The sequence below is a fragment of the Leptodactylus fuscus genome, chromosome 3, assembly GCF_031893055.1.
Source record: "Leptodactylus fuscus isolate aLepFus1 chromosome 3, aLepFus1.hap2, whole genome shotgun sequence".
Taxonomy (NCBI): Eukaryota; Metazoa; Chordata; class Amphibia; order Anura; family Leptodactylidae; genus Leptodactylus; species Leptodactylus fuscus.
Genome location: NC_134267.1, coordinates 139569154 through 139595481, shown reverse-complemented (window position 1 = coordinate 139595481; position 26328 = coordinate 139569154). Strand labels below are relative to the sequence as shown.

Below are 26328 nucleotides of genomic sequence, written 5' to 3'. Positions count from 1 at the left end.
ACATCCATACATTATTTCCCTTAAATTACAGTTGTAGCATATCACTGCTTTGCAAACCTTTCCCTCATGTATCACACTAACATAATTAATAAAGTAACTAAATAGTTGCGAATAAGAAACTCTTAGGATTATATTTTTAATTCACATCAAAGGATGAAATGAGGAGACTTATAGCAGCCGTATGCCAGCAAAACACCATGGAGACAGCAGTTCGACTGGTTAAACTGCTTTCTGTAGAATGCTTGAGCTCTGCATCAGCCCTATAAATGACTAGCAACCTCATTAATTAAGGCAGTACACCTGCAACTGAGAAATGAGCTTTGTGGTTTTATGTACAAAGTCAAATCCGGCACAGACTGAACTACTGAGAAAGGAACATGTATCTGTCCCTCTTCAGTTATTGTTTGGGAAGTTTATGAGCTGTTGTAAAACTTTTAATTGCAAGAATTGTTATTGTAAGCAAAAAGTTTTTTATTATAAAAAAAAATACATATCAGTTATCATAAGATTACGCTTTATCTTGGCTCTTTTTCTGTTCCTTATCTGAATACTAAAATAATGATTCAATCAATACAGATTAATAAGTATTCTTTCTCCAAGACTTTGTCCATTTTCTTTGTTTATGCATTAAAAAAAGATAAGGGCACTTTTTTCCTATTGTTTGAACCCACACTGCATTCCACATGCCAAGTAAACTGAAGGAAATCTGTCGCTAGGTTTAAACTACTTTCATGGAAATAAGATGAAAGGTGCTGACCCAGATCTACTATTAGTTCAACACAATCTTGGCCCCTTTTTCGGAGAATTTAAACCCACATGTCTAGTAAGTGGAAACATTTTAGATCAAACTAGATGCACTAAGATGTGCCAAATATGTTCCATACTGTACCACGTTTTACCGATGTGCCCCCTAAGGGGCAGATAAATGCCTAACTTCCATCTGTGTATTTATGTCTCAATACTGCTTTTGTATACCTCAATAAAACAACTATGTTTTATAACTTCACCCCACACTGATTTGTACCCTCTTTGTGTAAGATTAAAAACAACTCATCGGAGCCCTCACAGCATGTTTTGCTGCTATATAATGCCCTCAAAAGGTAACAGGGCTACAATGATGTGTCACAATATACTGGACCTTTAATAATCTTCTATGTCACCATGCAGGGAAGTGTAACCAATCAGAGGAAATAGTTGGTAAACCCTCCAGTAAGATTTTCATTAAGAGTACCAAGAACCAATGCATTTCTTGCAATACTACTTTAATAACTTTACAATAAGCTGTATTCCAGTGTACATGCACTTCTCCACAGATTCTACTACTTTTGACCTGGAAGTAGTGTATACACACTAGGCTTACTCAGCCTAAACTACAACCTCAGTCTAAGTCAAAAAATACATCATTTGATTTTTTTCAGCAAAAAAGCACTATTTGATCACAGACTGAGCAGGACCCTGTATGATGAAGATAATTAAGTATTCACATCTTTTGCACATGTTGCTCATCCCTTTCACTCTCAGTATGTATCTACCATGCTGCAGACCATTAATGTCCATAAAATCTGACCAATCACAGAAGAAGGTCTGTCCAGTGGAGACTTTGGGCTTAAAAGCCCCTCAAACAGTTTCCCCACAATGGATGTAATTACCTGAGTAACATCCACAGCCCTTTTTGAAAATAGGCACCATATTAGCCTTGCACCAGTCCCTTGGCACTGTACCAGTCACTTGAGAATCCCTACAAATTAGAATAAGGGTACAGCAATTATGTTGACTGAGTTCTTAAATACTCACGGATGTAGTCCATCTGGAGTTGGAGCTTTTCTCACGTTTATTTTGTTTCGCTTGGCTTGGACCATTTCTAGTTTATCTAGTTTAGTATATTGGTTGATGATACCAGCATTGATGATACCTACATCAACTACTACTCCCTGTTCATCTATATATACTGAGCTAAAGAACCCATTAGTTCTGCTTTTTTTGAACCCTAGTGACTAATTCTCAATTACTATTATTTAGGGGACTAACTTGTTTTCTGTTCTTTGTTTTTTTCTTGTTTTTGATTTTTTGCATTGATATATTTAAAGAATTTTTTGGGGTTAGTTTATTTATTTTATTTCCCTTTTACAGATTTTGTTAAGCACTTTATAATTCCTAAAGGCTACAGCTGATGCGCATGTAACCAACCAATAATCTAATCAATGCGGGGTTAATTTAAGGCATTTATACTTTTTTCCTATCGGTATACATTTTACTATATACTTGCTAAATATAGATTTAAATGTCTCCCACATAACTTCTGTACTCTGTATTGTATTGGCCTTTTAAAAAGTTAAGGGATTTTGGCCTCCCAACCTTTCTGTTTTTTATTATGTAAGTGGAATCTGATTAGATTATGGTCGCTCTTACCTAGGTTTTCATCAACATTTCCAAAAAATCCCCCATTATTAGACAGGATCAGATCCAGTGGAGCCCAATGTGAGGAATATAGCCACTTCTTACCCATGCCAACTATACCAATGTTTTCCTTCTGGATCAGTGCCTCAAGCTCCCCTGGTTTGCTTGCCAGGCTTCTGGCATTTGTGAACACACACTTTAAATTGCCATTCAAGTTCACACAGAAATATAAAATGTACAATCTTGAAGTTTTCTGGACAGATTTATCTCTACTGTTCAGTTGTAATAAATGGGTCTCCCTATCAACTATTCTAATCCCCCACCACTATCCACTTCTCCACCCACTACTGTAGCCTGACCCCCTCTGACCTATCTACCTCTTGTACTCCAGTAAAGAATAAGCTCAGCGCTCTAGGAACCCAAACCCCTCTTTCCAGCACCTAGAGAATACAACCTTTGAGTTCCTTTTCTTCAGCTTGGAGTCTACTTCTCTAAAATTATTCTTAAGGAGTTTTCACCTACCATTTATTCTGTTATTGGTACTGACATGGACCAATACAGCTGGGTACTGCTCTGCTCCTCCCAGGAATTTGTTCACCCGTTCCATGACATTCTTTTTTTTTTTTTTTTTTAATGTAGATTATGAGCCCCACATAGAGCTCACAATGTACATTTTTCCCTATCAGTATGTCTTTATTTTTGGAATATGGGATGGAAATCCATGCAAACATGGGGAGAACATACAAACTACTTGCAGATGGTTTTTTGCCCTTGGCGGGATTTGAACACCAGGACTCCAGCGCTGCAAGGCTGCAGTGCTAACCACTGAGCCACCGTGTGGCCCCTCGTTCCATGACATTCTGAACCCTGGCACCAGGGAGACAGCATACCGTTCTGTTGAGGTGGTCCTTGTGACAAATTATTCTATATATCTTACAGATTATAGAATCCCCTCTAACCACTAACTGCTTTGCTCTACCTACAGTACTGTCCCCATTCCAACTACCAGCTATACTGCCCTCTCTTAGGGAAAGCAGTATCCACTAGCTCTGCCATTTCTGATACTGATATCCTCACATCAACTTGTGAATTATTTTTGGATGAACAGAAACAAGAATGACCTTCCTTTTCTTGGATTCTCTTCCACTCATTCTCTTTGTATTAACCCAGCTCCTTGCCTGGTCTTCCTGATGTCCTCCCAGCTCTCCAATATACATATCTAACCCACTGACTGCTTGCTCAGTGAGCAGCATATTCCACTCAAGATTGTCAATTGCGCTCAATGTTGCATTCTACTAATTTGTGCTTCCATATGGGCAACCTGCTCACATCTGCTACAGCAGTATTTATTCTGGAACTCTTTCTCCAGTAGTGTATACGTATAACATACTGTGAACTGAAATAAATGGCTTGCTAGCCATTATCCTAATTACAATAAACAGTAAAGTAGTTAAAGTAAGATACTTACAGGTATTTTCAACTACACGTTTTAACTCCACTTAGCCAGCAACCACTTAGTAAAGCAAGCCCACTGTGAGTCAATTTATCACAAAGTGTTATGCTAACTATACTATGTGTATCCATTATGAGAATGTGACAGGCAAAGTGCTGGAGTCCATATATGTCAACCCAAGGTTTCTGACATATGTGTGGTCCAGTGTGGATCTGGAGTAGGCCTCAGCACAGGTGTAGATGGTGTAGATCCTGGGCTCTTTACTGACCTATAAAAGGTTGTAGAGCCTGCAGTTCATGGCAGTTCCTGGTACCGAACCAGACAGCAGGACAGTGGCACTAGACTGTGGCCGCCTGCTGTTCTGACTTTATTATCCTGATTATACCTTATCAGTTCCATGAGGTGAAAGGAGGTGGATGGTTCTGTCCTGTAACCCTGAGTCCAGTGAGACTATATTGCGTCTATTGTGTTCTTGTGGCTGGAAGTAAGTCACACGTATAGTTAGGTTATCTGTTCTGTTTAGCTAGTGGCTCAGACGAGCAGGTCTTTATTTTGTTTTTGCCTGAAGTTAAGGCTGTATTTTGTTTTATTTATTTTGTGCCTGAAGTCAAGGTTTATTTATTTTCCTGTTTTTTTTTTTTCTAAATAAACCAGTTTGCTGCATATGTGTCCCTGTCTTGACTGTTTGGGTTTGCACCACTGCTTCTACCTAGCTAACTTCCCCACATCATGCATGACCACCAAGTATTGTGGGGGAAGTGGGATGATAAATTGAAATCTGTCAAGGCTTTGTTAGTCAGTTGTGTTGAATTGGAATATCTAATCAAACTGTAGGTCAGGTGTGGACACATCCATATGATTCACATTATTTCAATGGACACTATGGACATTTGATTAGTTCTATCGCCCCAAACTTTATTCATAGGATTCTTGTTTATTGCTGCTAAACTAACACCTGACATTGCTGTTTGCATAACTGGTAGAAGTGTCCCACCTTCATGCAAATCCTGGAGAATTACTGATGTATTTCTTCAGAGTCACCACATCAGTGAGCTGTGAAGGAATCTTTTTTTGTTGTTGTTTTTGTTTTATAGAGAATGCTTATATATTCTATTTCAATGTCATAAAATGTATCACAAAGCATTTACAAGTACAGTTATGTATCCTTCTATATGTTAATTACTGGTACATTGCAAAAGTGTTTTCCTTGGCTACATAGTTTTCTCCAGTCTAAATAATACATTACAGAAGTAAAAAAGAAAGGACAAGAGCTGGAAGGCTGGAATAGAAGCATATCTGTATTAGTAATGATATTTTATAAAAGTTACAATATTCAATGCATACATAAATAAATGAAACAATGAATAAGAAACTACATGACTGGTAACTTCAGTGTATAATCTAACAGTTCTGACAGTATTCTCTTTACAGCTGGTGGATATTGACGCAGCATGAAGGTCCATGGGGAACAAAAAACCTCTGCTAAGGTGTTGCTGCACTTTCCCCTCATGCTGCTTTTCCAAACTTCCACATGAATGAATTAGAATTCTTATATACATTTGTATTGCACAGCGCTGTGATGGACCCTGTGGATTTTTAAACGACTGTAGCAGTTCTGACAGACACACCGTTATATTCAGCTTTTTAACTTCAGCTTGCTTGCTTAAATCTTTACTGTTCAAGTAAGAAAAAAAAACTCTAGAAAAATACTCCTATGTTTCTTATAGAAAAGTTAAAGTAATAGTTTCCATTTTTTTAAAATTAAATACAATATTCTTAAATAAATTAGTTACAAAGTAGGTATAAAAACTCAAGCTCAACAACAAATTTCAATGGCCATGACACAGCCACTTTTTAGGGACAGTGTTACAACCACAAAAACCAATGGGCAATATACAAAGTATTTGCAATCCTAATAAACTCACAAAGTCTAATATGTGATTTTATGATGGTGTTGTGAAACAGAACATAATTTTCATTTGCTCCGAAGGAAATTTCAAGGTTACAGATGTAGCAGTCTTCAACATATAGTATTCTACAGAAAAATATCTTTGTAATACAGACAACTGTGAAGTATGCCATATCTTTTCTTACAAATACTCTCGCTTAGAGGTACAGTAAGGTACAGTGTGGGCTCACAGCAGGCTATCAATATTATGGATCTAGAAATGTAAATTATTTCAAGAGAACTCTTCAATATTTCTTGAAGTTTCCACAGTTCTTACAGTAAAAAAAAAAAATCATATTTTCAAAGTTGGAGATAGATCCAATGGTATCAGTTAAAGTAAGTAAATACATTTTCAAATGTAAAGCACCATGGAATTAATGGTGCTATATAAATAAACAATAATAATAATAATTATAATTTTCCGTGGATTTCCTGAACATACTTTTTAACAACTTTATAAATGGATGTCTAACCAGCATCACCCAATTTATAGAAAAATGTAAGTATATATGCCTCTTAAATATGCCTCTTAAATGGTACCTGTCATCTATATCAACCTCTGCTACATCTGAAATTTGCTTTCCTCTTTGGTGTGTGGAGACAAGCTGACATACACTGAACACACAAGATAGAGGGAATTGTACTCGATTATTGCTCCTGTCTTTTTAGAAACAGCCCCAGGACCATGCAGTACCTAAATATAGAAGTAGACTTCTATAGAAAATAGTCATCTTATTCTTGTCACTTTACTGCCCGACATTACTACAAGAGGTCAGACAATAGTGTGCGAATTCCTCACTTCACGCAGTGCCAAGCTGCACAGTAAATGGGTGCAATTGGGTTTTGTGTATTTGGTACAATCATTGTGCTCTCTTCTTTCCAGAAAACACTAGATGGAAGAAGGCACAATGGAGCAAGAAACAAATACTGTGATTGTACTAGTAGCACAAAATACACAGTGCAGCAAAGAGTCATCACAACTCTCTACAACAGAATGCATGTACACAAAACACACATAGTCCATAAAGAGTGAGGGCCTAGTGACAGTTGCCCAGTTAATGGCAACTCTTTGAAGGAGTTGGCTTCTACTACTCTACAGAGACATGGTCAGTATTGACATTAAGAAACTCGCAAGACAAGGTGCACGTAGGAAAAGTAGTGTTCACTGCTCAAGCAGACAGTCGCATGCTGCCAAGTACAGAACTGATCAGCTTGCACACTGTGATATGAACATGTAATAGAGCTATAGGACTGCAGATGTTTCAACATAGGGCACATACAGGAGGAAGTGGGTGAACTCATACACGGTTGCTTAAGATTAATAAAAACATGTTGTACAAAATCTTAAATTTTACCATAGATACCTATAAATCTGCAGCAAAAAAAAAACAAACAAAAAAAAAACACATAATGCTAATCCACAGTGGAGTTTCCATATTGTATGTGAATGAGATTTGTTAAAACACCCTCGGCATTCATTGTACTGTCCATCGCTGTGGAATTTTGATGTGGTTTCTGAAAATTTTGTAACAAATATGCAATGTTTGAAACCAACTTTAAAGTATAAGGTCATATTGCCAACAGAAAGTAGTCAAACATTTTAGTAGTTTTTAGTATGAAATATACAACCCTCTCATATGCCATTAATACAGACATGTGAATGGGACCTTAAAGAGATTCTATCATCTCCGGTGTAGCAGTGCTGGCCGTGCGCTCGTCTCGCCTGCATCCCAAAGTAGACGAGCTGAGCACACAGCCAGCACTGCTACATCTCAGCATAGGAATGCATTGACCAGCCTTGATTGGCCAAATGCCATACAGAGTACAGCTTTCGGCCAATCAACGCTGGTTCTGCCAGAGGAGGCGGAGTCTACGATCTGTCCACAGCAGTCTCGATTCTGGTCTGATCTTAGACTCTGCCTCCTCACAGATGAGCCTCCGGCAGAACCAGCGTTGATTGGCCGAATGCTGTACTCTGTATGGCATTCGGCCAATCAACGCTGGTCAATGCATTCCTATGGGAAAAAGTCAGCTCCCGCATATCGCAAGCTTACAGGGATCCCGACATAATACAGTGACTTGGGCATGTTAGATGCCCCAAGACATGCTTCCCCTGCTGTCCCAGTTGCATTCCAGGGTGTTGGCACAATTTCATGGGGTATCATAGTGGACTTGGTGACTCTCCTGAGTCGATGAGATGGATCCCCTGAAACAAGCATTTTTTTCCCCATAGACTATAATGAGGTTCGATATTTGTTCGAATAGTCAAATATTGAGGGGCTATTCAAAAAGAATCTTGAATATTTTACTATTCGCTCATCTCTATTTATAAAGGCTTTTCATCTCTTACCTTTATTATGGAGGTCTGCGATGCTGTTTTTGAATTTTTCTTCTTTTCCTTATTACGGAAATTGTGCTCAGAAAGCACAGGGGGTATTCCCCCTGTGCTCTGAGCGCAATGTTATCATCCATTCCAGTGCAGCCTCTGTCTTCTGCATCTGTTCTTCACTCCTCTTCTTACACAAGATCATCCCAAAATGGTTGATGAAAGAGCCAACTGCGCATATCCGTTTGTGGTGGCTTCATGTAACAGACCACCACAAAATGGCAACAGAACATGTGCAGTCGTCTGTTTCATCTGCCATTTTGTGGTGGTCTCGTGTAAAAAGATGAGTAAAGAGGAGGATAAACAGAAGACAGAGGCGGAGCTGGAATGGATAACAATGCTATGCTCTGAGTACAGGGGGAACATTCCTGTGCTTTCTGAAGACAATTACCATAATGAAGAAATGAAGAAAAATTCAAAAACGGTAGTGTGGACTTTCAAAATGAAGGCAAGAGATGAATAGCCTTTCAAAAGGCTATTGCTACGTGGCTTTAGTTTAAAAACAGTTGTTTTTTTTTTAATAATAGAATTCCTTTAAAGGGTTATTTCCATTACAGAAATAGATGGCATATCACAAATATCCTCCTCTAATCCAGAGAATGAAGAAGCTGAAGCACTGGTTCATCAGTTCTTCCCCTTCACTATTTATCCACACAGTAGTGTTTCTGGTAACCTGCTGTGCAGGAAAATGGGGCCTGGGAAGGGTATGGGATAGATAGATAGATAGATAGATAGATAGATAGATAGATAGATAGATAGATAGATGCTGAGAGCACTGTGCAGCAACAATTTTTAGAAGGGGGATATTGACCACCACTGATCAGAAAACAATGGCAAAATCCAATGACTACATTTTACTACTTTCTGTGATGGAAATAAACAACAATAATCACAGCAAAGTATGTTTCTAGGAAAGAAATTACTTACTGTTATAAACTAGATGAAAACCAATGTCAGTGTCTGATGCATTGGTGTTAAATTCTATCCACAAATGGTTTGAAGTACTGTTGAGCGTCAATTTCAATAACTCATTTTTTGTAAAAGCTCCTAAAAGTCGAGATGAGCCATCGTTCCCATCATACACCTAACAACAGAAAAACAAAACAGTCATGTTATAAGAAAAGCCGACGCTGGAAATAAATCTCTAGCAATTCCTACTATGAACCATAATTCAGTTTTAAAATCCTTACTGTGGGCAAAAGATTAATTTTGTTATAAAGTGCTTCATTTCGGCAGGTTAGATGAAAGATCAAAACACTTCACGTGCTGTCAAGACTTGTATAATCAATTATGTTTTCAAACATGTTAAAACCCTTTTCCCCAATACAATTAATATTTATACCCGTTCTTTTCCTTTGAGATTTTATAACCTCAGCCTTTTTGATAATCTACTTAGGCAACTTCAATATAAAAAAAAAAAAAAATTGGTGACATTTCAGTGTAGTGTGTCTTTTCTAAGATCATCAATGAGGGAGAAAAAAGAAATTGTCCACTCTGTTCCTTCCTGTCAGCTTCTATTAAAAGGAAATTGAAAATTTGAAGCTAAGCTGTCATCTTGCATCTTTGACTTGGTGCATGAGGTGACTTCAATTTTGAATTTAAGGTATAAGAAAGAAAGTGCTTTATACAATTTAATAATACAAGGGGTCGCTATTAAATGTCTGCCAAGTAAACTTTACAAAGATATAGATTGAAGTAGCTGTTAATTAATTTATTAACCTGACAAATGCCTAGTCATTTTTTGTAATCTTTTGTAGATGCAAAAATGTTCAACAAGTATAAAAACATCAAATATAAATCATTGAAGATAACTTAACCTCTTCCAAACCACCTGGTGATTTTCTGCAACTGGGCAGTCAACTATTAACCACACATGGACGTAGTCAAACATCCTTGGGGTGCATTCACACTGAGTAAACGCTAGCTTATTTTGTAGAGTAAAATTACACTTGTAAATTTTGCTATCCCATTGACTTCAATGATATTTTTTTACAAGTGTAAAAATACGCCTGTAAAAAATACGCCTGTAAAAAATACGCCTGTAAAAAATACGCCTGTAAAATGTCATTGAAGTCAATGGGATAGCAAAATTTACAAGTGTAATTTTACTCTACAAAATAAGCTAGCGTTTACTCAGTGTGAATGCACCCTTGCAGTGTGAAATTATGCAGATGCAGAAGCAGGGACCAGCCATAGCTCCTATAGGAAAAGCAGGAATGATTTATTATTATTCCTGCCTTCCCTATCCCTGTGTACACATGGCTCCACTTCCAGTGCAGTGGTCAAATGACCACAGGACTGGGACCTGCATGAGCTTCTGGGTCTATTATTACTTAAAGAGGGGGACTCTATACATTAAAAAAAAGTAAAGTGAAAAAAAAATCCACACAACTGCCATTGTGTGTTCTAGCCCCACCCTGGCGACACAGTAACGGCTAGTTCACACGGGACTCCTCCTCAAAATCCACCCCCTCACAATAGAGGTCTATGTAGACTGCTAGCGTTCTTATTTCCGCTAGCGGTTTGTTCCCGCTAGCGGAAAAAAGAAGCGAACTGCTCTTTCTTCAGGCGGATTCCACAGCTGATTTAGCTGTGGCCTCCATCTTGCGACAGCACCCTCTGGCCTAGGCGGAGTGGAAAGCTGCAACTGGATGTGCGCACGCGAAATCCCCATGTGAACTAGCCCTAATAAGTGTTACCAATGTAAAAATGACTGCAACAGACAGGAAAAACTATTTATTTAGTTTTTGCAGTACTTTGTGGTACTACAAGAGCATGAAAAATGTGAAAAACACACATTTCCCCTCTTTTTTGTTTACACTTTCTCAAATTTTAAAATAAAAAACATACAAAATTTAAACAAACATAAAAATAAAATCTTATTTATCACTGAAAATAGACGGAAAATTATTTAAATAATCCAACCAAAAAAAAAATGTTATAGCATAAGTGGTTAAAGGAGCATTTCCTAACTGTCCATGACATATCCACATTGAATAACACATTTCACTAAAGGGATCCACGGCAATGGATGAATGGAGGTCCATATATTTTAATACCGTTAAATAAAAGGGGAATATGGAATTGAAACATTTGTCATAGTACATGAGTGGCAGTGCTGACAAAAGTGTATATGTAGGGTTACTAAACAGCAAGAAAACTTGATTGCTTCCATCTGAAAACATAAACCTTACTGATATGAAGGGTTTCAGTCTTTTACTTCCATTGTTATCTAGGTATAGAATGATAATTAAGATGTAACCATATTTTTCTTGAATATACAGTATCATGTGAGTCTTATAGTGCAGTTGCAGTTAGATACTTTGATTTTCAGCTGAAAGCTATGTCCATGGTGCCCATGATGGAGGACCTAAATGCTATACTGTATACTGTACAACTTTATTTTCAATATGTTGTCTTCTCCCTGATCGTCTATATGTTTAGTTAGATCCACAGAAAGTAAATGGGTTATCTCAAATCACAGTACAGTGTGGTAGTTGTAATGGAAAGCCTGTGTTTTCATTAGTATAATACAATACTGGTAAACATATTGATCTTTAATATTTGAAGCTCAGGCTGTTGTGAATCTACAACTCGTTTTTGTAAGCTCCACACACTAAGTAGATTCAAAAGTTGAAGGTTATTACATCTAAACATTTGTGCAGTATAACAATGTTTGTAGAGTGAACTGTACATCATACTTTGGTATACTTTGTAGAAATAAATTTCCTCTTAAAAGTTTTGTAATACATTGTGTGGGGAGGTTAGTTTGGTAGAAGCAGTGGTGTGGACCCAAACAGTCAAGACACAAAAGGTGCAGCAAAACTGGTTTATTTAAAAAAAAAAAAAAAAAAAAAAAAAAAAAAAGCTAAATAAATAAATCTTACATCAGGCACATGAAAAGCAAAAATAAAATACATCCTTAACTTTAGGCAAAAAGGAAAACAAAACCTGCACAGTTGAGCGACTAACAGAAATTACTATCTGTACGTGTGGCTTACTCCCAGCCACATGACCAAAACAAAAATAACACAGGCTCCCACTAGGCTCTCAATTTGTTAGAACAGAACAAGCCACTTTCTCTCCTCCCAAGTTCTTCCCAGGACTACAGGAACTGCAGCCCTTTTTCTAACCCAGTAATGAGCCTCAGGACAGACACCTGGGCTGCAGCTCATTCAAGATCCACCCTGGACCAAACATACAGTGGGGAAATAGTAATACGTTTTAGTCAGCCACCAATACGTATTTAGTCAGCCACTAATTGTGCAAGTTCCCCGACTTAAAAAGATGAAGTCGGCCTGTAATTGACATCATAGGTAGACCTCAACTATGAGAGACAAAATGAGAAAACAAATCCAGAAAATCACATTGTCTGCTTTGGAAACAATTTATTTTCTAATTATGGTGGAAAATAAGTTTTTGGTCAATAACAAAAGTTCATCTAAATACTTTGTTATATATCCTTTGTTGGCAATGGCAGAGGTCAATCGTTTTCTGTAAGTCTTCACAAGGTTGGCACACACTGTTGCTGGTATGTTGACCCACTCCTCCATGCAGATCTCCTCTAGAGCAGTGATGTTTTGGGGCTGTAGCTGGGCAACACGGACTTTCAACTCCCTCCAAAGGTTTTCTATAGGGTTAAGATCTGGAGAGCGGCTAGGCCACTCCAGGACCTTGAAATGCTTCTTACGAAGCCACTCTTTTGTTGCCCTGGTGGTGTGCTTGGGATAATTGTCATGCTGAAAAACCCAGCCACGTTTCATCTTCAATGCCCTCGCTGATGGAAGGAGGTTTGCACTCAAAATATCACGATATATGGCCCCATTCATTCTTTCATGTACAGGGTTAGGCAGGGAGGTATGGATGATTTGAACAGGGCACCACGCAAGGTGGGGATAACCTTGGTGGATAAAGAGTGGGGGTATCTGCTCGTCAGGAGCCGCCATTTTAGTAGCAATGGAGACGTGGTCGATAGAGCTTTGTGTATTCATGTACAACACCATTATTGAAACTGGCCATTCTGTCATTCAAACACAGAGATGTTTCTGGAATCATTTCATTGTTGGCTGTCATGGTTGTATTCCGAAGTTTGACACGATAATGAAGTGGGTGAATAATTTTCAACAAAGTTGCTTGTGCTCTTCGCATGTCAGACCAATCAGTTCGCAGAATTTTACACATGAACCTGCATTTTCATCCTGATAAGCTGATGGTCGTCCAACAGTTGCAGAAAAGCGACTACGGAAGACAATTCATATTTGCAGAAACAATGTTGGAAAACATGACTAAAAATATTTGTAATGGCAACATCCAAACTACACATTGAAAAAATAAAATTTGAGTTTCGTTGAAAAATGAGTGTGTAACTGTTAATTCAAATCATCCATACCTCCCTGCCTAACCCTGTACATGGATCAATCGTCCTAGTCCCTTTGCAGAGAAACAGCCCCAAAGCATGATGTTGGCACCCCCATGCTTCACAGTAGGTTTGGTGTCCTTTGTATGCAGCTCAGCATTCTTTTTCCTCCAAACATGACGAGTTGAGTTTCTACCAAACAGTTCTACTTTGGTTTAATCTGACCATATGACATTCTCACAATACTCTTCTGGATCATCCAATTGCTCTGCAGCAAACTTCAGACGGTCCCGGACATGTACTGGCTTAAGTGGGGGACAAGTCTGGCAATGCAGAAACTGAATCCCTGGTGGCATAGTGTGTTACTGATGGTAGCCTTTGTTACGTTGGTCCCAGCTCTCTACAGGTCATTCACTAGGTAACCTTGTGTGGTTCTGGGATTTTTGCTCACCGTTCTTGTGATTATTTTGACCCCACGGGGTGAGATCTTGCATGGAGTGCCAGATCAAGGGAGATTATCAGTGGTCTTGTAAGTCTTCCATTTTCTAATTTTTGCTCCCACAGGTGATTTCTTCACACCAAGCTGCTTACCTATTGCAGATTCAGTTTTCCCAGCCTGGTATAGGGCTACAATTTTGTTTCTGGTGTCCTTCGACAGCTCTTTGGTCTTCACCATAGTGGAGTTTGGAGTGTGACTGTTTGAAGTTGTGGACAGGTGTCTTTTATACTGATAAGTTCAAACAGGTGCCATTACTACAGGTAATAAGTGGAGGAAAGAGGAGACTCTTAAAGAAGAAGTTACAGGTCTGTGAGAGCCAGAAATCTTGCTTGTTTGTAGGTGACCAAATACTTACTTTCCTCCATAATTTGCAAATAAATACTTTCCAAATCAGACAATGATTTTCTGGATTTGTTTTCTCATTTTGTCTCTCATGGTTGAGGTCTACCAAGGATGTCAATTACAGGCCAACCTCATATTTTTACGTGGGAGAACTTGCACAATTCGTGGCTGAATAAATACTTTTTTCCCCACTGTAGGTCAGGAATCTGGGGGAGATATACCATGACTCCAGCACTTTGCCTGTCACCTTTTTACAATTGTTACTTTCATTTTTTTCTAAAAATAATAGTTTCAACTTGACTCTACTAGCGACCATAGACTTTAATGAAAAAAATAATTTCTTTAAACATTTAATGAAAAAAAAAAAATCTTTGAACTTGTCATACATATTCAAAAAAAATTTTAAGTATATTTTTACCTTTAGAATGTCGCCCTCATGCAGCTGAAAAGTTCTAGCCCGTAGATGGATTCCCTTTCCAGGTTCAGTTTCAATTCTGTATATACATTCATGGTTGTTATCATAGTTGGCTGGAAAATTTGGAGATAGCAATGTTCCTTCATTTCCAATAATTGTTGCTCCACATTCAGCTGAAGACAATGGGTACATTTAAAACACAATTAACAAATGATAAATAAGTATTGCTCTTAATTAAAATGTAAAATGTACTAAGCACCATGTTAATATCAAAAATCCATAAAATTGGCTTAATAGATAAAAGGTCTCAAGATATATATATATATATATATATATATATATATATATATATATATATATATAATTTCTAATCCTTGTTTAGCTTTAGCTTAGTTTCGTTTGTCTTAAATTATTGGCATTCTGTATGTAGGTAGTGGTGATACATATTTAGCATACGTCACTAATGTATAGCCAGTAGTAGCTTAACTGGTGGGGGTGACATGTCTCAGGCAACGTACTGTTGGGTACTTTAATTTTAATTAACTCTCTGGAGGTGACTTTACTAGCACAAAGTGTCAGAGGATGTACTGTTTCTGCTTGGCTTCCTTAAGAGGTCACACAGTTGACCAATTAGAGTAAATGGATGACCATTCACTCTCCAAGAAACGGCACACAGTGGACAGGAAATTCATTTCCACAGTGGCTTCATAGCATTGCTGCCAATAGCAGAAGTCAAAGCTTTGGTGACATATAAGCAGCATTGCTGCCAATAGCAGAAGTCAAAGCACTAGAACCCCTGTCATTAGTGACATATAAACAACAATATGCCACTAGTGTCTATGCTGAGACAATCCCTTTAGCTATATTTAAGATTTATATTAAAATATGTATTTATTATACAAAATACCATTAATGTTAAACACTGTAGGTTCTTTGTAGATACTAGGGAAAAGAAAAAAAACATATGCTGGATCGGTGCTGATGCTTTTCAATGCAAGCCTAAAATCGTACCATAACTGGATAAAAGATACACCATTTGTAAGCTTTCATGTAGAATATTCTTCAGTAGCACTGTGTCATAGTCTACTTAAACTGTGTTTCACTCCTATGTTTACTTCATATGTTGGTAAAACTCCTGCCAAAAATCATTAAGAGATTCATCAAAGCTTCACAAGTTCAATACACCTGCAAGTGTCCTACACTGTGATTCCCAACCAGAGTGCCACGGTATCCAGAGGTGCTGCTGAGACCACCCTGGGGTATCGCAACAATCTGATGTGGCCGATGAAGACATGTTCCATCAATCTTCAGGGGAGGTAGATCATAGAGCTGTAGGGACTGAAGATGAATAAGTGCTGTGTTGTGTTTGCTTTTTTTTTTTTTGCTTATGTAGCACAACTACAGTATGGGGCCACTGGGGGAAATTATTACTTGTCAGAGGGCCACTCGGGGACATTATTAGTTGTCAGGGGAGCACTATTATTTGTCTGGGCGCCACCAGGGGACATTATGACTTGTCCAGAGGCCACTGGGTAATATAATTACTTATCAGGGGGCAACTGGGGGACATTATTACTTATCTAGAGGCCACTTTTGGATATTATTGCTTGCCTGGAGGCCACTGGAGGACATTATTAATTGTCTGGGGGCTAATGGAGAACATGACTTCTTGCCTGGGGGCTACTAGAGTATATTGCTACTTGCTTGGGAGCCAATGAGAAGCAGTATTAGGTGTCTGGAAACCACTGGAGCATTATTAGGTTCTGGGGGCCACTAGAGGACATTACTACTTGCCTAGAGGGATTGAGGACATTAGGACATTATTACTTGTCTGAGGGTCTCAAAGAAATTATTTCTTGCTGGGGGCTACTGAAGAACATTATTACTTGCCTGGGGGCCACTAGGGAGCATTAATTGATATATCTGGGCCAAAAGGGAGCATGTACTGCATGGTGGGCCACTGGGGAGCATAATATTATGTGGGGCCACTAAGGGACCTTGGTGATAAAAAAAAAGGTGAAATTTTGTGCCTGCTGGGTGGAAAGTATAAGATGGTGTAGCTTTGAGGATGCATTCACATGGTGCAGTTGTGATGTAGTTACAATTGCATCAAAACTACAACAGAAAAATACATGTAATGTGGTTCCAGCTGTAATTTCAACATTTGCACTAAAAAACAAAATCCTAAAAAATGCCTTTAGGTAAAAATTATTTGGCAAGAGTGCTCTGAAGAAAAAACATTTTTTTCCAGGGCTGCCCTGGGTCTCAAAAGATTGGGAAACACTGGTCTAACAGGTAAAAAGCACTTTTTTCGGCTGCGTTTCTGCAACAATTGAGGCGGTTTCCGCAATGTGGGGCCTTAGGCTAACTAAGTCTTATTGAAAACCATTCCCACTTCTCTCATTGTTATTCTAATCTGATCATTGAGAAAAGGCAGAACAAATTTGTTGCAAGTTATCATTTACAGGTGGTATAAAGCGCTCAGTAAATGTAGACCATAATACTTATCCATTCACTCCCCATATTATTTATTTATTATGCTTACTTATATAGCGCCATCATATCCCGCAGCGCTTTACAGATATTGTCAGTCACTGTCCCATATAGGGCTCACAATCTACATTCCCTATCAGTATGTCTTTGGTGTGTGGGAGGAAACCAGGGTACCCGGGCGAAACCCACGCAAACATACAAACTCCTTGCAGATGTTGTCCTTGGCAGGATTTGAACCTAGGACTCCAGCGCTGCAAGGCTGCAGTGCTAACCACTGAGCCATGATGCTGCCCCATACTAGTTGACTGAAAATAATACATGATACATGATCTATATTTTAGATCATGATTATGAAGTTTATATCTATGCGAAGAATATGATCCATATTACATTTACATTAGAATACAGATCTATATTTAAGAAGGTTTTACTCATTTTTGAAAACTACGTTTTCAGAATGTTTTATGATTTTTTTTTAAGGTAGAAAAAGCTTCAGATTAGCTCATCTTCATTTGTCACAAACATAAAGGTGCAATATTTTTTCATAAAAAAAATCCCATATTTAAAGCAAGCACTTTTATACAGTATCTTGAACAATCAAACAAGCTTTGTGTGCTAACATTTACATAGTAAAAAGTACAGCAAAACCAAGAATGTTTGAGCTATCCAACGTACCATCAGGAAAGGCATATTTTAAAAGCATTTGTGAATACCAAGGGGTTTATGTAAAAACAAGACAAATTCAATATGTTCTGAGCAAATAGATTTTTAAACTTTATCAAATGAAATATACATTCACATATAAATGTATGTATACTCAGTAGTAGTGTGGAAATAATATGCAGATTTGTTAGTAGTAAAAGGAAAATACTGTAATTTATGTTATTATGGAGATGGGGCTCCCTTCAGCGGCTTAACAGCCCCATTGGAGGGGCTTCCACATCATTTTTGATTGTGTCTGTGTGAATTTGTGTCTATTCAACCAAAGGGACATTTTGTTGTCAGGCACTGATGTTAGGCAAGAAGGCCTGGCTCAAAATAAGTGTTCTACTTCATCTTAAACGTGTTTGATGGTGTGAAGGTCAGGGCTCTACTGCAGCACATGTGAATAGTTCCAAACCAAACTTGTCAAACCTGTTTTTCATGTACAGGCTCGTTCACATCTGCGTTCAAGGGGTCCGTTCTGCAGGTTTCCGTTTCCTGCATAAAACAGAGCAGGAGACGGAAACCTGCAGGATCCTTTCTCACCCATTCATTTGAATGGGTGAGAAAGATATCCGGCCGTGAGCGGTGGTGAGCGTTTTATGCTCTCCGCCGCGAAACCGGGTTTTATAATCCGGACACAGAGTCGGACATGCACAGAACGGAAGGCTGAATGCAGGTGTGAACCTAGCGTACCTTGTTTTATTCACAGAGGCATAAATGTTATGCCCTATACTGTGTACAGTGAGTAGCATGCTGATTTGTGGGGTCTGACCACAGGAACTTCCGACAATCATGAATGAGTGGCTGTTCAAGCATGAGTGCTGCAACTCCATTCTTTCTCTATTGCATAGCCAGAGGTAGTCTAGTGCTGTGTAGGAGTAGCAGTAGACATGTTCAGTCTGCTGGTCAATTTCCATGAGGCAAAGGGACCCCGGATCTATTAAGTTTATAAGGGTCCCACAGTCAGACTCCCACCAATTAATATGTTATTTCCTGTTCACACGGTAGGGTATAATATTGAAACATATCCTCAGTCCAGCCATTTTAAGCAAAGCTAAGTGTTGGCTGATGTATTGGTATAAAGTGCACTATCATAACATAAACACTTGAGACAACCACTTAAGTTTGCAGCCTAGAGCAAAACAGACTATTTTTTTCACAGATTATTATTATTATTATTATTATTATTATTATTATTATTATTATTATTTATATAGCACCATTAATTCCAAGTTGCTTTACATTTAAGGGCTTACATACAGTACACAAAATATACAAAACAAGTATAATACTAACAGTGACCAACTGGTACAGTGAGACAGAGGGCCCTGCCTGCAAGGGCTTACAATTTATAAGGGAGGAGGGAGAGAGACAGAAGGTGAGGGGAGACTGTTCAGGTGGCGGTGTGGTTATAGTGTTATTGGTGGTTGTAGGCCTTCCTGAATAGGTGAATCTTCTTGGCCTTCTTGAAGCTTGTGATTGTGTCAGTCTTATGTGTCTTGGTAAGGAGTTCCAGAGTATGGGGGATGCACAGGGGAAATCTTGGAGATGGTTGTGTGAAGAGCGGATAAGAGCAGAGTGGAGTAGGAGGTCATTGGAGGATCTGAGGTTACGTGTGGGCAGGTAGCGGGAGATTATGTCAGAGATATATGGAGGGGACAGGTTGTAGATTACTTTGTATGTCAGTGTTAGTAACTTGAACTCTATTCATTGGGCAATGAGTAATGGGATTGGCAAAGGGGAACGATCATTGAAGAATGGGGGAGGTGTATTAAGTGAGCATCACAGTTTAAGGTGGACTGGAAGGGGGTGAGAATATTTTCAGGGAAGCCATGGAGAAGAGTGTTACAGTTATCTCAGTGGGAGATTATAGGGAATGTACTAGCATCTTTGTGGTGTCAGGGCTAAAGAAAGAGCGGATTTGATGGATGTTCTTGAGTTGGAAGCAGCAGGAGGTGTTGAGGATTTGTATGAGCGATTTGAATGATGGGTCAGAATCCAGGGCTATCCCAAGGCAGCGGACCCATGGGACAGGGGAATTGATTGACTTTGATAGGTGGGTCAGGTAGAAGGGCCGTACGAGGTGTTGCAAAGATGATGAACTCTGTTTTCTCCATGTTGAGTTTGAGAAAGCGGGAGGAGAGAAAGGAGTCTACGGCTGCTAGACAATTTGAAACTCTGGCCACCAGAGAGGTAATGTCTGAACCAAAGATATATATTTGAGTGTGGTCATCATAGCAATGGTATTGAAAACTATGAGATTCTATGAGTTGGCCAACGCCGAGGGTGTAGATGTAGAACAGGAGTGATTCTAGTACAGAGCCTTGGGGACACCTACAGAAAGAGCATGGTGAGAAGGTGGTGCCCGAGTAGGAGACACTGAATATGTGGTTCGTGAGGTATGAGGAGGTCCAGGAAAGGGCCAGGGCTGAGATGCCAAGCTATGATAGCATTTCTAACAAGAGAGAGTGGTCGACTGTGTCAAAGGCAAAGGAGAGGTCAAGGAGGAGGAGGACAGAGTAGTAGCTTTGGCAGGAGGTTAGTATCTTTGGTTAGGGCAGTTTCTGTGGAATGACGGGGTCTGAAGCCTGACTGAAGTCTGTCAAAGAGTAAGTTGGACTAGGGGCAACACGGTAGTTCAGTGGTTAGCACTGCAGCCTGGCAGTCCTGGGTTCAAATCCCACCAGGAACAACATCTGAAAGGAGTTTGTATGTTCTCCCTGTGTTTGTGTACATTTCCTCCCATTCTACAAAGACATACTGATAGGAAACAAAAAAATGTACGTTGTGATCTCTATATGGGGCTCGCAATCTATATTTTTTTTAAAAAAGGAGGTTAGTTCAGAGTAGATGTGGGTTAGGGCCAGAGTAATGACTTATTGGCTCAGTGGTGCTGTAAGCATTGCACATGGTCAAAGCACCATTAATGGCAGGTGTTAACTGCAATATGAAGCTTATATATTGACCAGGGCTCTAACTTTAACCCTATTGATGCCACAGATGTTAGGGACCACATCCCTAAAAAGGATTGGCAGTGGGCCTGAGGCCAAAGGACCCTAGGTCTTGCCACATTTCTCATGCCCTATAGAATAAAGCTACAATGTTCATTAATTTTGCATAAAAAAACAGCGTAAAGCTGAAAAAAACTAAAAATGCCACAAAACCAGGTTTTAATGGGTTAAAATACTTGAATATGTAGAACAGTATTTTTTGTTTTAACCTTGTTTTTCTGTGGTGGCAAACAATTACCAAAATGCAGGGTTTTTTGTAAGTATTTATAACTTCAACATTTATAAAACTATTTTTGTTTGGCTTGGTTCAATTGTAGTTATGTGATTTATGTCAATGTTCATTTTATCTCAACATTCATTTCCTAAAAGCCTAGCTTCATAAAGGCAAAATAGACATGTTTGTTGTGATACTTTTAATTTCCACATTCTACATATTTCTCCTTTAACCTTCATTTTTCTCAGCTTTTGTTTTTGTGCCCATTAGTCTTACAATGAAAGGCAGACAGCCAGTTGTTTAGCATAGAAATGAATTACCTTCTGAAACCTCCAGAAAAATAAGCAGCATAGCAGGAGAAAGATTTCTTCTTCAGCTCTGCCAGCAGGTATATGATACTCTCTCTTGTGCACAGGTAGCATGTGGTTTCACAGATTAGAGATTTACAGTAAAAAGCAAGGTATTTCCAAACATCATTTCTTAAACGCATTCATTTTAACTATTCAATTGCAATGTTTCTTTTCAGGAATAAAATGAAAGGGCTAAGGCCCATGACTAGTACAAGGGTTTCTTTTTTGATTCATATTAAGGAAAGAAACAGCATTTCTATTGTGTGTAACTTTTATAAGAAATAAACCATCTCTAGATAGCATGGAAGTATTGTTTTGGAGAATTGCAGCCACACGTGCACCCAAGTACATTGCATCAAATGACTGCCTAAAGCCTTTACATTGCACAAATCTGATCTATATTTCAGTGCAAAGAACTTAAAGGGGTTTTCCCATAATCACAATCATATCTATATTTGTAGATAATTAAAAGTTAAATATTCTGCAGCATTTTAAAGATTTCCTTCAACCATTTTAGTAGTGACAGCCTGTTGTCTTGATCGGTTGCCAATAGATACGACCACAAATGCAGAAACTTTCTATGGTCTGGGACTTGTCAGGAACCCAGCCATGATTTTTTAATTGTAGCAGGGTCATCAGAGAAAGACGCTACATGTATCAGAAGATATCCTGGCCACAATAAGGAAATCATAGTTGATTTTCTGACCATAGAAAGATCCTGCATTCATGGTCGTATCCATTGGCAACCGATCAAGACAGCAAAACCGTGACCACAAGATATTTAGAGAAAATCTTTAAAACTCTGCAAAATGTTTAATTACTTATATCAGCAAAAATGTTTAACTTTTAATTATCTATAAATTTAAAAATAGTTATAAATATGGGAATAGCCCTTTAAAGGGAGTCTGTAAGTAGGAAAATTGGTATTGGACTAATGACAGGACCTTGTAGAGCTGCTTCTACAGTTTCCAAAGATGTCTTATTCTGCACTGCAGCTCAATTTTTAATGAAAATCTGCATTTTATTCTCCTGTAATTTAGGCAAGGATCCATGCCTGGTTGGGGATTAAATAGCAGCAGAGAACACACCTGATGGCTAACGGCATGGAGACTGAAGGCAAGGAAAAGAGTAACCCTTAATGACCTAAGCACACCCAATAGAACTCCTAACATGTCTCCCAGGGAGACGCCGCGCAGCAAGGAGACCGCGGCGACTCCGTATCCTGACAGTACCCCCCCTTTGAGGAGGGGCCTCCGGACCCTCAAGAGGACCCCCTGGCTTAGTAGGGTAAGAACGAAAAAACTCCTCCACCAATCTAGGAGCGTGAAGGTCTCTGGCTGCCACCCAAACACGCTCCTCTGGTCCATACCCCTTCCAATGTATGAGGAACTGAAGGGAATTCCGCACTCTGCGTGAATCAATGACCCGTTCCACCTCATACTCTAGTTCCCCCTGAATGATCACTGGTTCGGGTGGGGAACGAGTGACCATTGCCAGAAAATACTTTTTGAGTAGGGACTTATGAAAAACTGGGTGAATATGGAGGGACCTAGGAAGTGATAATTTGAATGACACAGGGTTGATTATTTCAGAAATGGGATATGGACCAATAAAATGCGGGGCAAACTTAGTAGATGGAACACGAAGTTGGAGATTTTTAGTGGATAACCAGACCTTGTCACTCACCACAAAGTCAGGTCCAGGGCGGCGCTTTCTGTTGGCGAAATTTACTTGATTAGCCTGGGCTTTTCTCAGTGATGCCAGGCTTTCAGCCCATACAGTACAGAGAGATTTATCAACGTCCTCTACTGAGGAAAAGGCAAATTCATTGCCTGTTCCTGAGGAGAATCTGGGGTGAAAACCATAGTTAATGTGGAAAGGAGACGACTGAGTCGAGGAGTTGACATGATTATTTAGTGCAAACTCAGTCATGGGCAAATATTCACTCCATTTATCTTGGCAATCAGACACAAAGCACCTCAAATACTGTTCCAAAGATTGATTCAATCTCTCTGTTTGACCGTTAGTCTCTGGGTGGAAGGCTGAGGAGAAAGAAAGAGAGACTCCCAACCTGTTACAAAAGGCTTTCCAAAACCTGGACACAAACTGTACGCCCCTGTCCGACACCACATTTGAAGGAATACCATGCAGACGTAAAATGTGGCGGATAAACAACCAGGTCAACAATTTAGCTGAAGGCAATTTTTTCAAGGCAACAAAGTGGGACATCTTAGAAAAACGATCTACTACAACCCAAATTACCGATTTCCCTTTAGAGGACGGGAGATCAGTAATATAATCCATGGAGATGTGTGACCAGGGTCGATTGGGTAGCGGGAGTGGATGTAAAAGACCTGCTGGAAGTTCATGGGGCACCTTAGATCTGACACAGGTCTCGCAAGAATGAACAAAATTTTTAACATCTCGTTGCCAAGATGGCCACCAATACGTACGTGATAACAGATTCCCAGTACCAGTAATGCCTGGATGACCCGCCAGAACAGAGGAGTGGATCTCCTCTAAGAGCTCCAAGTGGAGGTGGCTAGGGACAAACAATTTACCTGGTGGTAGCGCACTAGGGGCAGCATCCTGAGTGTTGAGAATACGGGTTTCAAGATCCGAGGTCAAAACTGCCACTACCACCCCAGGAGCAAGTATATTTTCAGGTTCCCCATCAGAACTACCACTAAGACCAAAACTTCTGGACAAGGCATCTGCTTTAGTATTCTTTGAGCCGGGACGGTAGGTAATTACAAAGTGGAACCTAGTGAAAAATAGAGCCCACCTGGCTTGACGGGGATTTAATCTTTTCGCCTTGTCTAAATATAATAAGTTTTTGTGGCCAGCCATTATGTAAGGATTGGAGTCAGGGTCAGGCAGTGCAAAGTGACACAGCTGGGAAAGCAACACTGTGCAACTAATGACAAAAGGGGTCGCAGGCCCTGCAGCTATAACTATGCTGTAATATCAGAGACGAGGCAGACCAATGCACTTCCTAATTGAAGTGCGCCTACCACGGCTCCTAACCTTCTATCCGGCAGCTAGGATAAGGGGAGAGGAGGCCCTGAAAGTCCTAGGGACTGGAGTCACGGGGTCACACCTAAACAGAAAGCACAGTGTAAATGCAATGCAAAACAAAAGACTAAACAGCATGGAACCAGGGAGGACCACAAGTCCCAGCAAGACACAGAAGAGAAGGCGAGGTCAGACGAGCAAGAGGTCAAGCCAGGAGATATAATAAAAGGTACCAAATCAAAAGACAAGAGATAGTCAAAAATACAAGCCGGGTCTAAAAACCAAGAAACATATGGAATACAAACAGACAGAGAATCAGACTGAGCAGGGGGACCAGGAAACACAAAGTGAATGGCTGGCAAGGATCCATGCCTGGGTGGGGATTAAATAGCAGCAGAAAAACACACCTGATGGCTAACGGCATGGAGACTGAAGGCAAGGAAAAGATTAACCCTTAATGACCTAAGCACACGCAATAGAACTCCTAACACGTCTCCCAGGGAGACACCGCGCAGCAAGGAGACCGCGGCGACTCCGTATCCTGACAAGTACACTCAGTAATACACATGCCATGACTGATCCAAATTATGTAGGAAACACTCGAAAAAAACACAAGGTCACATCGAGCAGACCAATGATAGTGTAGCAATTTTTGGTGACAGTTTGGTATATAGAAAAGAGGTAGTTCATAAACCAAATGGCCTCTCACCTGTTTGGGTTGTGACAAGAACATTCACAACCAACGTGTAGAGTTTTTGCCACACTGGGCAGACAAAGCAGGTGGAGGGGAGCAGCACGCCTTACATCTACCGGTTAGCCAATAGGAATCCGGGAGTCACGAGGAGGAATATATTGAGTGTTGATGGCGCTCTCTGGTCAAAAATGGATGATCTTTATTGGAGGGTAACAGGCACTGTACCCTCCAATAAAGATCATCTATTTTAGACCAGAGAGCGCCGTCAACACTCAATATTTTTTTCCTGATCCAAATGATGAGCGTAAGGGGGAAGATATCACTAAAGCATGGAGGGGCAAGAGCAGAACTTGCAGTTACTTAGAGTAAAGAGAAGACGGATCCCATTGAAATCAATGGGAGCCGGTCAATTCTTTTTTCCGAGAGCCGTTTCTTCTGGCTCCCGGAAAAAAGAAGCAAGGTGCTCATTCTTCAGGCTGATTCGCCTAGCAAATCTGCCTGAAGAAACTCCCTCCTCCCAACTAGGCCCATTCATTGTGTGCGACTGGACGCCGGTGCAGTGCACCCGTCTGCTGCCTGGCTTTTCCTTTAAATAGAGCCCTCTAAGCTTTGTAAGTTGGGGATTTGTGCCCACACAACAGCAGACCTCAGGCAGCAGAAAGATGCAGTGAGATGACTGGTTATTGGGAACTCTGCAGTGAAATTGAGAAGATGGGGCTCAGTGAGAAAGGATACTAGTTGGCCTCAAATATTTTGTAAGTTTTTATTATTTTTAATATTGTGCTATGTAGGTATAGTGTATCTGTATAATGCCTATTGAGATTACCATATGCATTTTATAATGCAGTACAGAATTCTCATATGCTAAATAATTCAATGAATGGAATTGAAGGAACATTACCGTTAAGTTTTATTAAATGTCCAGGACTGACTGACTTTGTGGGTTTACCTTTGAGAACTTTAACAGAGTAAATGTACGCTTTCATGCTTATGTATCGGTTTGTGCTCTAGCATACTTTGAGACAAGATAAACCGTATATGATATTCCCA

At 39.5% G+C, this 26328-nt stretch overlaps 1 protein-coding gene across 2 annotated transcripts in view; it reads right to left on the bottom strand.

Moving 5' to 3' along the window:
* The window catches only part of CSMD1 (CUB and Sushi multiple domains 1), a 1381920-nt gene that overhangs the window by 334138 nt on the left and 1021454 nt on the right, over positions 1 to 26328 (bottom strand). For both annotated transcript variants that reach the window (XM_075268411.1, XM_075268410.1), the window contains 2 exons: positions 14800 to 14969; positions 9112 to 9268 (listed from right to left, as the gene is read on the bottom strand). In XM_075268411.1, the coding sequence (XP_075124512.1) occupies positions 9112 to 9268; positions 14800 to 14969 (327 nt within the window). The remainder of the gene's footprint in view (positions 1 to 9111; positions 9269 to 14799; positions 14970 to 26328) is intronic.